The sequence below is a fragment of the Chenopodium album genome, chromosome 23 (assembly GCF_948465745.1).
Source record: "Chenopodium album chromosome 23, dcCheAlbu1.1, whole genome shotgun sequence".
NCBI lineage: Eukaryota > Viridiplantae > Streptophyta > Magnoliopsida > Caryophyllales > Amaranthaceae > Chenopodium > Chenopodium album.
Genome location: NC_137856.1, coordinates 37,211,417 through 37,226,363, shown reverse-complemented (window position 1 = coordinate 37,226,363; position 14,947 = coordinate 37,211,417). Strand labels below are relative to the sequence as shown.

General features: G+C 34.4%; 2 protein-coding genes across 2 annotated transcripts; both read right to left on the bottom strand.

The window, feature by feature from the left end:
* Positions 1 to 556: 556 nt before the first annotated feature.
* Positions 557 to 4,080, bottom strand: LOC145606687 (uncharacterized). The gene is made up of 5 exons (XM_081662507.1): positions 3,639 to 4,080; positions 3,222 to 3,363; positions 1,858 to 1,949; positions 1,644 to 1,734; positions 557 to 878 (listed from the first exon to the last, which is right to left on the bottom strand). Exons 1-5 carry the CDS (start codon positions 3,951 to 3,953, stop codon positions 676 to 678), a joined length of 843 nt encoding a protein of 280 aa, XP_081518633.1. The 5' UTR covers positions 3,954 to 4,080; the 3' UTR covers positions 557 to 675.
* Positions 4,081 to 5,662: 1,582 nt separating this feature from the next.
* On the bottom strand, positions 5,663 to 9,963 carry LOC145609687 (oxalate--CoA ligase-like). The gene is made up of 4 exons (XM_081665138.1): positions 9,682 to 9,963; positions 8,045 to 9,095; positions 6,907 to 7,010; positions 5,663 to 6,162 (listed from the first exon to the last, which is right to left on the bottom strand). Exons 1-4 carry the CDS (start codon positions 9,880 to 9,882, stop codon positions 5,944 to 5,946), a joined length of 1,575 nt encoding a protein of 524 aa, XP_081521264.1. The 5' UTR covers positions 9,883 to 9,963; the 3' UTR covers positions 5,663 to 5,943.
* Positions 9,964 to 14,947: the final 4,984 nt, after the last annotated feature.

The window sequence follows — 14,947 nt, the reverse complement described above, 5'->3', positions numbered from 1 at the left end:
AAGCTGACAATGTCAAAAATGGTTAGCAATACTTGATATGGGCTGGACTAAATCCAGAAGAACATTATTCTTGATTCGTTATTTAAGTTGACATACATGATACATATACATATAATTCAAATTCGCAAATTATAAGGTTCAACCACGTTTTCAATAGATAATCTTAAAATTTTAACAAATTTTCTTCCAAATGTGGATAAATTAATTGTGGTCTAATGCTTTGTCATGAATAGCACTCTTTTCCACACTACTGTTAGTCTGTTACGAACATAATCAAGGCTCCTGAGTCCCGATATGCATAAGGGAAAGAACTCTAACTTGGGACATCAAGATTTCCAAGTGAAACTCCGGCCACTAGACCAAGCTATGGATACCACATTAATTGTAATCCTAATTGAAGCGTGGGGAAAGAGAAAAAAGAGGGGGGGAAAAAATCAAGAGACAAGAGCAGAATGTGAAGAAAAAACCATAGAAATACAAAAGTACAAAACTCATACAACCTTACAGGCCGAATATGCAAAAATGCTCAACACCGAAACAAAATTTTCCAAGAAAGAGTAAGAGAAAGGGATATCTAGCATGATACAAAAACAAGAAAACTTTTATATCAAATTTTACAAGTATCTGCCTTTTGCTTACAAAATAAAGAATTACCTCAACTTCTGATCAACAATGTCAACCTACAAAATTCACCACTTTTGGCCCTTGTTTCTTCTTTACCTTTGCATGATTATGGTTTTCCTCAGATGCAAGATCACCTTCAGTGTTCTTGAAGTCATTCTTGACTTTTTTGTCTTCTTCCAACATGAAGTCATCCTCAAGATCATCCCCACCATAGAGCTTTGTAACTCGTGATTGTGACTGCTCTAGTATAGATACTGATAATGAAACATTATATAAGCAAATATCAGACGCTGTGGGATGTTGCATACAGCAGCACAAATGAATTTTTTTTTTATTCCATAGCATCATGACTAACAAGTGATATCTCATAATATTAAACTAGATGAAATGGACATGCATTTAGAATCACCATCATGGTGATACAGATGATCAAGAAGACGAGAAGTATAACACTCTCCATCCGAAAATGGCTACATTTCTGTTTTAATTCATTCTACAATGATAGTCCATTATGATTTGGTAAGTCAAAATTCGGAATTTCACATATTACCCCTATGAATTTCACAAGCGATGTTTCATAATCCTAATATTTACTACCCCTTCAGCATACAAATAATATATTGACACCCTTGTAAGAATCACAAAATACTTCTATATCCTGAAAATGAAAAAAAAAAAAAAAAAAAAAACAAACAAACAAACAAACAAAGAAAAAACAAATCTTTCTTTGTAAATTTGGAATTGTGGGGTAGTGATGAAAATTTTTAAATAATACAGAGTAACGGATTATGGTATCTAAGCTAATTTTTTTTTTTTTTTTTTTGAAATGATGCCAAATCAAAAGTGACCTGCGGAGTATAAAAAGAGAAAAACAACACACATGTATACATATATTCTCAAACTTTCTTAGGTCAAATCATCCCTTTCAATTAGAAGGTTCAGGATATGTGTTCAATTGGATGTTCATAACTCAAGTCTCCTGCATAAGCAATTTATATGTAGAAGAATCTGATCATTACCTCTTTTATTTCCAGCAGCTTGAGCAGTTCCTTTGTCTGGGCAATCTCTAGCTAAATGAGTTACACCGCCACATATTTTACAGCACCCACCCTGCCCATCAATTTAACATTACACTTGTAAGCAAAATCCTGGAATATAATGCAATGTAGATAAGCTAGATTAAAAAAAATAAAAATGTGTTGGTTTGCAATTATGTACAAAAGCTAGCTTTACCTTCACATATATCCCGTGTGTATTTTTAGGACAGTTCTTACTCAAATGTCCACGTTCATTGCATATAAAGCATAAGGCAAACTTTGTTCCACCTACATAAACCCCAAGAAAAGAGAATAAAATTAACAGAGTTAATAAGTAAAAACAGAGTTAATCTGAAGATAAACTGAAGAAATGTATGTAATAACACCGCTATATAATAAGTCTAGATGACCTTCAGTTCATGGAAGGTGGTGTGGACTATTACAAGCAAAAAGTTTGAATAACATAAATAAGAGAAAGCTTCGGACCAAAATCTCAAGGTGGTGTAAGATTCAACACGAGTACTGAAAATTTTACAAACCATTAAAAGACTCTGTACACTTTGTTTGATTTACAAACCATCAAAGATACGGGTAAAATCACATCTATCTTCATTAAACTACATTTAGTCAATCTATGCAAACAATTTGCAATGGAGGGAATACATGAAAAGCAAGATGATACCAAGTTATGTGACAGGAGACAGCAATCATGATGAAGCATTTTCTGCCTAAGTGATTTATTTGTAACTAGTAATGGGTTGACGTGTGGAGAGAAACCACAAACCAGACAGCATTAAAAGAAGGAAATTATGTAAAGGTATAGAAAGAATCACGCATGTAAACTCTGGTACTTTGGAATGAGGAAACAAAGAACAAAAACCAGGGAAAGCAATGGCTTGAAGCAATCTGAAGGTTCTTGGTCCAGCATTTATTGTTTTATAAAAGAGTGATGTCATTCTAGACCAGCTTGATCTGCTCTACAAGTTCACACTATACCTGATCATTAACTACATTAGATAGGGTGCTGAACTTTCCTGAAATGGGTGCACATCAACCGATTCAACCCCCAATATCAACCATGAAGAATATGGTTTCGATGATGGGTCTACTTACAAACACAGGACGATGAGAATAGATGTTCCAACAGTATGAAACAAAAAGACAGAATATTGAATCTAATTTTGCACTTCTAACACGGAATGACTAGCTCTCTCAGATCAACTACAAGAGACCAAGTCTCATCTATGATATTGAATATAGATTATATAAAAGAGTTTTAAGTGTCAAACAACTTAAGAGACAATCTCCTTTCGCCAAAACACAGCTTACCAATTACACCTAAGCAAGTTCTATCTAAAACTAAAATATATATCAAACGAATGCCCAACATGTGTACCAATATATTATAAATTATAATCAAATTTCAAACAATTTACCATATCAATAAACGATTTCAATCTAACTAGCATAAATCAAAGTTATTTTAACATTTCATACCAGTATAATTATCAATCTAAGACAAGTGCAACAGGGAGAATCAAATGGCACAAATGAGCATACCATCTTGCAGTGGTCGAGGGCACATTGATAAGGAATGCCCAGTTTCACCACAATTGTAACATAACTTTTGTTCAACAACTTCTTCACTCTTGTTGGGGCAATTCTTCAGACTATGACCGCGTTGTCGACAACACAAACATATCTACAAAACAGTATAAACATACACCAAAAACCAATATCAAGACCAGAAATTCAATAAACAATCTTCACATTCTAACAGATAAAACTTGCATTCTTTCCTCGAGAATTAATGATTATAATGTAACTTAAAAATCATCTATTATCACCCTTATGCCAATACAGAATCTTAATTGCAACAAAATTTCAATCAAATGCATACTCCATTCAATCTCACAAAGAAAATCAAATTCCATCAAAATTATAATTACAAATGCCCAGAAAATGATAGAAAAATACCTTATTCCGTTCCCATTGAGCTTTTTCAGGGCAATTTTTAGCAATATGATGCAAATCCTTGCAAATAAAACAACAATCACCAGGCTTTAACCCAGGAACTCTCAAGGGTTTTCTAGTAAAAGAAGATTTACGGGGTTTATCATCTAGGGTTTTGGGGTCAGATTTATCACGCTTAAATTTGGGTTTTTTGTTTTTGTTCTTGTTCTTCTTCTTTTTGTTGGGATCTTTAGGGGGAGTTGGTTCAGGTGTTGGGAATAAACCTGGGTTTTCTTGTTTAAACTTCTTTCGAGCTTCTTTCTGTCTTTTACTCACCATTTTTAACTTATTGATTTAACTCAAATTGATTGCTACAGTTGTTGATTGAAGAAGAAGAACGAGTTTTTAGGGGTTTATGCAGGGGTTGTAGAATGGGAGGAGAGAGAAAGTGAGAGACTTGTCGATTTGAGAAAGGACTCAAAGGAGGCACTTTGGGGTGGGCTGCTAATATGAAAATGTTTCATGAAATTGGAGTGAGCTAGAGAGGGTTGAGAAGAGGATCAAAGCCCAATTAAATTGGCACCCGGTATTTTTTCGGATCGAATCGATCGGAACATGGATCGGATCCGATTTTTTACCCACCCATAGGCATACCTATCAACCTGGTTCATCAGGCTTGTTAAACCAAAAGCAGAAAGCTAGAAAGAGTTGTTTTCACTTTTTTATTAGAGTATCAGTTTTCAATTTTCAAAATTATCACAATATTATTAACTTTTTTATTAGAGTATCATGATATTTTTGAAAAACAAAAAAAAAAACCAAAAGTAAGAAAAACTACCGGGATAGTTGTGAATTGAACTCTCAACCTACAAACCTGGTTGCTCGCATTTAACAACCCTAATTGACCTAATTGGATCAGTAAATTGTGCGTAAAGATTGAGGATTTAGACTTTAAGATTTCGTCCCAACAAACTTCATTTGGGAATCAAAAGTAAAGTATTGGCACCAATTTCAGTAACTCGAAAATCTTGCATACACAATACAAATATGTTGAGGATGTTGCACAATTTTGTTAAGGGTTATATAAAAAGTTATATCTTCCAAAAATAATTTGATTAAAACCCTGCCCAATGCATAATATTGATTATAACAAGATTCCTCGGATGTAGATATTGTTATATTTGATAATAACAAGCCTAACGAGCTTATCACTTTTACTCTCAAATAAATGTGTTTCTGATAATCTGATGTTGATTTTTCAAATCGAGCTCCCAGTATATCACTATTGTAGATTCGTTATTAAAATATTTTTAAATGTGTTTGTGTAGTTTAATAGTTTATACACCACATAAAACAGCAACATCACAAGTACTATGCATGTCAAATTTGAACAATATACAATAAAACAAGTTATGCGGAAAATAGAAATTCAAAAAAACTCGAGAAATTCTTGTATTGTTCATCCTATGGGACAATAACTATGAGCTGCCAATCTGCCATGAAAGGAAATTATGTGTCCCTAATTCGAAAGCAACCGTGAAAATGAAACTCAAACCAATGAACCACACCCAAATAACCAAATAACTACACGGCTAGCGATTGTTTGCAATGCAAAGCACACATAATTGTGTGGCCAAAACTCAGTTTAATTTGTTTGCATATCTTTTTCTGAGCTCCAAATCTTTATTACATAGGTCCACTTCATTTTTCATCTTTCTACAAACTACACACGATTCATCAGTCCATTTTCTCTATACTATGTTGTTGTGTAGCTGTGATTTGCATGGACATGCTGCATTTGACCGACTCCGATCAAAGTTTCTACCATTGACAGCCTAATAAAAGCAACCCAACTATCATGACTAGTAAGTTAGGAGCAGAACAGCGCGATGTGACAATTCTTTTTGAACACAGAAGTTTTAATCATAGAATTTTTTTTAAAATAAATTATATACTAGTAAGATATTTCAAATTAAGAGATACCCTGATACTTTTGCAAGCTTTTTAAAGAACTAAAGATCTGCTTCTGGCATTAACAAATAAAGATATAAATACAAAATAAGTCTATTAATCAACCAAGTCTTCACATATTATCTTATCATTCGACTTTGATCCTAATATGACTTAGTTTTATCGCTGATACATATATATCGTTTAGTAGTTAGTACCCTGTATCCATAACCTATACAAGGATAAGGTATAACATTTTCAAACATAACAATGTTCATTCCAATGGACAGCACTGATTAGCTAAAATTCAAAGCGGTCCACAGCATTGAACATCGTCAAATTCAGGGCACCTTGAAAACAAGGCTTGCATCTTCGTTCACTAAGCCCCAAACTTGGGAACTTTAGCAGTCGAGATCTGAGCTAGGAAGTGCTCAGCCACAATTCTTCTCTGGATTTTCCCACTTGCAGTTTTCGGTAAAAAGTCAGTGATGAAAACCTTCTTAGGAACCTTGAACGATGCCAGGTTTTTCTTGCAGAATTTCGTCACCACTTCCTCATCAATCTCCACTCCGTCTCTTGGAATAACTGCGCAATTTATCTGTCCATGCAGCAGTAATAAATCAACAACTATCCAATCCTCACAAGTTCACAGCAAGAACCATGATAACACAAACATCATCAAATAAATTTAAGCAAACAAATTCCAGATTCTCAATGATAAAAAACTTCATCAACGTATAACAAAGAGAGGATATTCATATAAATCCATGGATTTCACTAGTATAACACGTTGTATAATGGTATATATACAAGTAATTAGACAGCTGAATTTCTTTCCTCCCCCATCTTTTTGCAGCGCGTTTTTTTAGTCAATTGGTTGATTAACCATGAAAAAAGCATTCTGTGATTATTTATCCATTTAAAGCATCATTAACAGAGCATATTAACAAAAGGAATCAAATTCCTCGAAGCATACATCATTATCAAGTACATAAATGGTAATAGAAGGCATTGATCAGGCAATTTCGGTTCTGGAAATCCAACTTAGCCACACACGATCCTGGAAACATCAAACACAACAGCTCATGCCTTTTACCTCTCAACCACATCATCATGAGGCATGTAATGACTCAACTACACGTGTAATTGTCTTTTGGTGTATAAAAGTAATATCCATAACATCCAAGTAAATAAGCTTACCACATCCACAAGTCATATGAATGGCATGATATGCAAGACATTTCTTTGAATGAACATTTCGTGATTAATTATGAAAGGACAGAGACTAACAACTAATCTTGCTTATAACCTAAACTCAAGAAAGATGGAAATTAGTTCATACCTCCTCTCCATACTTGTCATCGGGGACCCCGAAAGCAACAGCTTGCGCAAGGTCAGGATTGGACAACAGCACTGCATCCACCTCAATTGGTGATATCTTTTCCCCTGAAAAAAATTGGGTAGCAACTCCACAAATCAGACATTTTAACTTTTAACTCAACTTGAATGTATACAGTCACACATGTAAATTACCAAGTGGAGCATTATTTAGAAACCAACGAAGGTGAGGAAAAAGCAGGTCCATTGAATAACAAAAAGACAGTGACTACCTTGGCTGACCAAGAAAACTAGTTTAAAGAAAACTTAGTTTACCAACCATGAAAAGTTACGTTCTATCACGGTTTCACCTACCCAAGTGCGGCGCGGCTAATTTAAATAGGCAAGTATAAGATGATTCGAGTGTACACTCCCAACATCCTTGAAAAAAGACCTCTCTACTTTCTAGACCATTGCTGCAAACATATGGAGTACTCTAACTAGATTTATTTTAAATTCATGTACGACTCCCATCAAAATGTGATCTCTTATTTAGGAACAAAGGTGAATAACATGGATGTAGAGACTAGAGCTATACCAGACACGTCTCAATGAAATCGTCACAGGTAGGTAGAGGATTAGGAAACCCATATCCCATCAACTTTCCTGCATGGTCACATTCCATTGAAATAAACGCTTTTGGAATTTCTTACGAGCCAAGAGTCTAAGACATGGAAAGCAATGGTGTCATAATCTAAGGATAGCCGTAACCACTTATGTACATAGCGCATTAAAGGATATAGTTATATCAAGATTCCTATAATTATTTAATTGACAAGGTTTAAACACTACTTAAGTTTGGAACGACTTGACAACGGCACCTATTAAGTATTGTCACGTAACACGTTTGACAAACATAGTAGTTTTAACACAAACTTAGTAATTTAACACAAACAAGCGAAACCCAAGACATTTCTTATTTTGTTAAACTCCGAACTAATTAGATAACGAACTTTGTTAATCTACTCCCTCAAAAGTGTGTTCTCAAAGCAAACCATAAAACAAAATTTCAATTATAAAATTCACCCTTGTTAATTAAAAAATCACAATTAACAAATTAATGCTTTTAAACAAGTAGAACCCAAGAGATAAATGATATATACCTCCACGGTTAATGAGCTCCTTGATCCGACCCACCAAATGCAAATATCCATCTTCATCAAAAAACCCAACATCACCGGTGTGAAACCACCCGAATTGAAAAGCCGCCTTATTCGCCTCCGGGTTATTCTTATACCCTTTTGTAACATTCGGACCCCGAATACAAACCTCTCCTTTCGACCTAGGCCCTTGAACCTGACCATTTTCATCCAAAATCGCCATCTCCTGACCCACGGGTCGCCCAACCGCACCCGCCTTATGAGGCCCATCCTCAGGCAACGGGTTAGAACACATTAAATGGGTTGCCTCCGTCATTGCATACGCTTCCAAAACAGGCGCACCGAATGACTCCTCTAGCCGGTTAAGAATGGTCGGGGCTAATGAAGCGCTACAGCTCCGAATAAACCGGAGCTTTGGGTAATCCGTTTCGGGTTTACTCAGGTGGCGATCAAGTATGATCTGGTGAATCGTTGGAACAGCGGTATACCAAGTAGCGTTGTACTTCTTCATGTCACTCCAAAACGACGACGCAGAGAATCTCCCCAAGGCGGGGAGAGTCACAGCTGCGCCAGCACCGAGTGAGCTCAGTAGTCCTGCCATCAATCCATGAACATGAAACAAAGGTAACACAATAACAGTCGAATCGGACTCAGTAAGCTTATACACAGCTTTAATGTTTCGGACTGTTGAGACCAGGTTAAGCTGACTCAGTGGGACCCCCTTGGGACGGCTGGTGGTTCCGGAGGTGTGGAGGAAGAGCGAGATATCGGAAGGGTCGTTCACGAGTGAGGTGACCGAGAAGTCGGGGTTCGATTCAGGGTGAGTGAATGACAGAGTAAGGTCGGAGTCGTGTGAGGTGAGGGATGCGGTGGCGTGGGGAATACTGAGCTTCGCAGCAGCGGTTTCGGATGCGGTGTTGCCTTCCGGAGAAGTAAGGAGGAGTTTTGCCTCTGAGTCTGAGAGGTAGAACTCGAATTCGTCTGTTGTGTAGGCTGCATTTAATGGTGCTGCCGTGGCTCGAACTCGTATCACCGCCAAGAACATAATCACAAACTGTCCATTCATTAACATAACTTTAAGTAATAGTTAAGAATTAACAAACAAAAATATGTCATTTTTCATTGATTGTTAATTTGTTACTCCAATTTCTTATAAATTTGTTTTTTACTTGCTTTATTCCCTACTAACTTTATTCCAGAGTAGTATTAAATGGGTGCGGAGTCAAATTAAACATACGAGTGTGAAATCTTATTATTCGTCAGAAATGTGTAGTTTCAAAATATAATGTGCATTAAGAGACAAATATTAAAGAACATAATGAAACTCACGAATATTACCAAGATAAAAGAAACTCACGAAAATTATAAAATTAAAACTTACATAAAAGTAAAACATACAAATATGTCTTTTTTTACAAGAACATATTCATGTTCAATTGTTCATGTAACATAAAGTGGATTGGTATTACCGTATTGCATATCAATTTATTAAAATTAAACAAATAAATCATTTGATTTCAGCAAAAATTGATAAAAGGCAAAACCATTAAATTTACACAGAATTAAGGAAACTAGAACCCTGAATTTTACCAATTAATAAAAAAAATTAGGAAAAAAATAAATCAATAAAAATGGTATACCTCAATGGTGTTAGGAAAGGTAAGGGCAACGACATCGCCGGGAACAACGCCGGCGGCGAGGAGGCGGGAGGCGGCATGTTCGACCAATTGGTTTAAGCGAGAATGGGTGATATCAAACTTGCCGGAAACGGAAATTGCTCTCCGGTTGGGAAATTTTCCGGCGACGTCCTTAAGGAATCCGGTGAGAGTTAGATTTTCCATGTTTGGGTTTTGATAACAGAGAACAAAAATGGTGAATTTTGGGGTGGGGTGATGGTATTGGAAAAGATACGAGAAAGGTTGGTTAGAATGCAGCGAATATATAGGCGGTTGATGGTGCGTGTGGGGGTCACAGCTTCACAGGATGAGTGAAGACAATTTGCTTACTTCCTCGTGGCCTCGAGTTGCTACGCTCTAAATTACTACTTTCTCCGTTTTTAAATACTATAACTAAATTGGAGAAGAGAGAATCTAAAAGTAATAAAATTGGCTCTACTAGTTGAGAAAAATAAATTAATATTATAAAAGCTATCCAAAGAAGAAAATGGAACAAGTATTTAAAAACGGTCGCAAAAGAAAAGTAGGGCAAGTATTTAAAACGGATAGAGTACTTCTGTTTCATATTAATATTATGTGTAACAAGTTAGTTTGACATGGACTCATACTGAGCAGGCAAAATTTATTTGTGGGTGTTAAATGAATAGAAAAAGACAAAAAGTGCATATGATGATGAAAGAAACAGAAAAAGGGTAATGATATATGTAGCCCTATCCTTAGGGGCTTAGGGTTATATATAAGCTTTCAATATACTTCCTAAAATGGAATTAGGTTATGAATTCTTGACCAAATCATGCGCGGATTGGTGTAATAAGTGTTATTTTATCATTAATATTTTAATTTTTAGTTTTTTAAACATAGCCCTAAGAGTTATGTTTATCATTTTCCAAATAAAAGTATATCATTTGATATAAAAAAAAATTCATTTGTTGCAAATAATAAAAAACAGAGAGAGTGAGGGATAGCTTAATTGGTTAAAGCTTCCTTTCCGATTTCAAGTGATTTTAATAGATAGGAATATAACATAGCAAGTATGGAGTAGTTTCTATTTAAAATACTCTTCCTGATTCTGAAAAATTCGACTCAACTTTAATTTTGAATCGTTTTAATAAGTTTGAGTCACTTACTCACTTCTACTTAAATCCTACAAAAACTAAGGGTCTGTTCTCATTGACTGAAATCAGTTGAACTGAACTAAACTGAACTCAGCTAATTGAACTGAACTTAACTGAAATGAATATTTTATAAGAGAAGGAAATTAAGAGCTGAACTGAACTGAACCAAACTGAATTGAGCTGAACTGAACTGAATTTCAACGTAAGAGAACAGGCTCTTACTTTCTTACTCTTCCTCCGTATAATTTATACGAGTACCTATTTATCTTTAACTCTCTTACAATCTTACTTAATGTTTTATTTTTGACACATACTTAATATTTTACTCCCTCCGTCCCAAAAAGAACGACCCATTTGGGTTGATTACGCAGATATTAAGGAAGTTAAGTAAAAAGAAGTAAAAGTATATTGGAACGATAAATTTATATGGGGTTTGTAAAAAAATAGAGAGAGAAAGTAATAAAGTAACATGGAAAATCAAATTTTTATATGGGGAAGCTAATTTGCACAAATATTGTAGCAAATTGGTGGGTGTTTTAATGCAAATGGGTCATTCTTTTTGGGACAAAATTTTGACCAAATGGGTCGTTCTTTTTGGGACGGGGAGAGTATTAATTTTGCAATTAGTAAAAAAAAATTAATTAGTACTTGTAATTAATACTCCGTCCTTTTTTTTTAGGAAAATACTCCGTACTTTAATCAAATAATCAGTAATACAATTGAAGTGTTGTTATAGCCACTTTTACGAGCAAGAAACTAAAAAAATAAATATAAATATAAATAAATAAATAAATAAAAGGCATTTTTTTGAGGTCACGAATAACGTAAAGGTTGATTCTTCGTTCCTTTTTTGGGCCCTGATGAGGCAAAAAGTTTGGGTTTGAGGAAGCACGCAAGTAACGTAAAGGTTGATTCTTCGTTCCTTTTTTGGGCCCTGATGAGGCAAAAAGTTTGGGTTTGAGGAAGCACGCAAGTAAATGAAATATAAGAATGTGGTTCAGAAGTTTCAATTTAGTCTTCACTAATTGGGCCCACAACAAATAAATACCCGACAAAATTAAGGGAAATAAGTTACTTAAACTCAAAGTCTTATAAGGTGTTTAGTTGAAACTTGAAAGAGATTTGATATACACATCCAATTACTAGAAGTTTGATGCGAATGAGAATATTTTGACAATTCTAGACTTTTTTTTTTTTTTTTGACAAAAGCAATTCTAGACTTTTTATTGTGAGTTAAGAGTACAATTAGGTACTCAATTCTTGCTTTTTTCACCTTTTAGGTACTCAATTTTTTTTACTTTGCTTTTGGGTACTCAAAGTGTTTTTCAGGTGAACTAACTCACCTTTAACTCATCACTAACCATACCTAATTAAAAAATTAATATTTTTAAATTAAAAAAAAATAATAAATGCATTAAATTGACAAAGAAACTAGCCGTTATTTTCTGTATTTATAAGGCCATGAACCTGGCAGAATCACCATTGTTGCTCAACAAAATTCATCCAAAACCTTTTGTCCCTGATTCAATTTAAAAAAAAAAAAAAAACACCAAAAACAGGAAGTAATAATCTGTAGCAGTATACCCAGCAACAAAATTCATCAAGTCTGGTACTTCGCAACAAAATTCATCAACAAAATTATCTGCAATGTTTTCCCAGATTTTGAAGAAAAATTGAAAAGAAAAAAAAATCACAGAAGCGGAAGCTGCTGCTGTTTCCCCTGCTGGTGGTACTTCAAGTCTGCCCCTGCTGCTGCTTCTTCAGTCCAGCCAAAGTACTCTTCCTCCTGTAAATTTGGAAAAACAAAAACCAAAAGGTGCATATCATGGATTGCTGCCACTGTAACAGAAAGGCTATGCAAAGGATATCAAGGACAATCAAGCACCCATTCATGAGGTTTAAAATTTGTGAGAATTACAAATACTACAATGGATGCAATTACTTTGAATGGGAATGGGTTGACATGCCTCACCCTATTGAAGTGAAGGATGAAATGGTGTTGATGATTAACAACAAATTGAAGATGGAGCAAGAATTATTGAAGCTGAAAAAGAAGGTTCAACATCAAAGCTTAATCGAACAACAAAGCAACAAATTTAACACAAAAAACACAACCATTCGCCATAATCAATCAGTTCAAAAAACCCCCCAAAATTTCGAAAACCCTAAGTCGAAACAAACATCAACAATTGGGCAAAAAATCCAAAATTTATATCAAAATAACAACAAAAACGATGAGAAATTGAGCTTACCTCAAAAAAATGGCGGCTAAAGGTGTAGTTTTCCCCAGAATCGAGCCCAATATGCTCGTTGTTCTTCGAAAGCGATGCAGCAGTGTTTTCCCGATTTGGAAAGAATAAAGGGGGAACAAAGGAAAAAGAAAGGGAAAGAAATGGGTGCATGTGACCCGCGTTTTTTTATTCGGGTGGGGCCCACATGCTCTTAACCAAAGGTACTCAATTATTTAACCCAAGGTACTGAATTCTTTGGATGATTTAATTTTTTTGGCCGGAATTATTAACTCAGTACCCAAAAGCAAAGTAAAAATAATTGAGTACCTAAACGGTGAAAAAAGGAAGAATTGAGTACCCACTTTTTTGCTTAACTCTTTTATTGTGAACATTTGGTTAAATTTAGAAAATATGAAGTTGGTTTTTAGAATATATTTTCTTGAAATTGACTTGTTGATTAGAATATATTTTCTTAACATAAAATAAAACTGATGTTGAAAAGATGTTCTAGAAGAATTGAATTAGAATATATTTTCTTAAAATTAACTTGTTGATTAGAATATTATTATTCATAAAAAAAAAAAGAATTAGAATATATTTTCTTAAAATTAACTTGTTGATTTTGTCTTTAAATTATAATATTTTAATTTTATTATTACCTTTTTACAACATTACAACATAATTACACTCCCGCCTTCACTCTTCCCTATTGTTATTCTTTTCATCATGTCGCGACTTAAGTTTTTAAACCTTATATATAGTCAAATTTAAAACTAATGGAGTATTTTATTCTCTTTAATTATGATACTCAAATTTTTATTATTTGATAGTATCCTGAAATTTTTACTCTATTCAATATTTAGGATATTTTTTCTTTGACATTTATAGTGCTAGATGTTTTCATTCTTGCGTGAAGTAGATTTTCAATAATGCTATTTAATGTGTCAGTAGATTATGTTGTACTTTTCTTTATTTTGAAATTTGACAATATGTATACCAAATATTGCTAAGAGAGGGATCAGGGATGATGTGGCATGATTATGATGATGTAAGTATGACTTAGGGTCTGTTCACATTTACTGAAATGAGCTGAATTGAACTGATTGGAGCTGAAGTGAACTGAACTGAACTGATTAGAGCTGAACTGAACTGAACTGAACTGAATATTTTTTGAGAGAAGGAAATTAGGAGCTGAACAGAACTAAACTAAACTGAAATTAAGTAAATGTGAACAGGTTCTTAGAGGCGGTGATTACTCCCTATAAATTAAGATAATGATAATTTAAACGTGTATCATTGTAGATAGGAAGAGATTAATTTTTACATTTATATTAGAAAATGAGACTTACGGTGTGTTTGGATAGAAAGAAATGGAAGGAAAAGAAGGGGAGGGAAATGGAGAGATGTGATATCTTTCATTTGGATAACAAATGAGGAAGGAAGGGAATTGGAGGGGAGAGAAATGGAGGGATTAAATTGTAGGAAAATGATCCCTCCAACAATGGAGAGATTTGGAAGGAAAACTCACCATTCTTCTCTCCCCTCCCTTTCCCTCCCCTCCTCTTCCCCTCCCTCCCCTTCTTTTCCTTCCTCTAATGTTATCCAAACACACTGTTAATCATCCCTTTTTAGTTTGATTGGATGACAATCAAATATATAATTATCTTGGTTACCATTTGAGTATGTAATTAACTTGGTTTCGTTTTTTGTAGGTGTGATCTGATATGGCTATATGAGAGAAGCATGTTTAGGTTTTGGGAAACTGACATTCATTCAACTGTGCTTTATAACGTGAATTGAACATATAATTATCTTGGTTACATTTCTAGTGTGTATGATGTGGCACTATGATTTACTATTAATAAATGAGATTTATCATGGCAA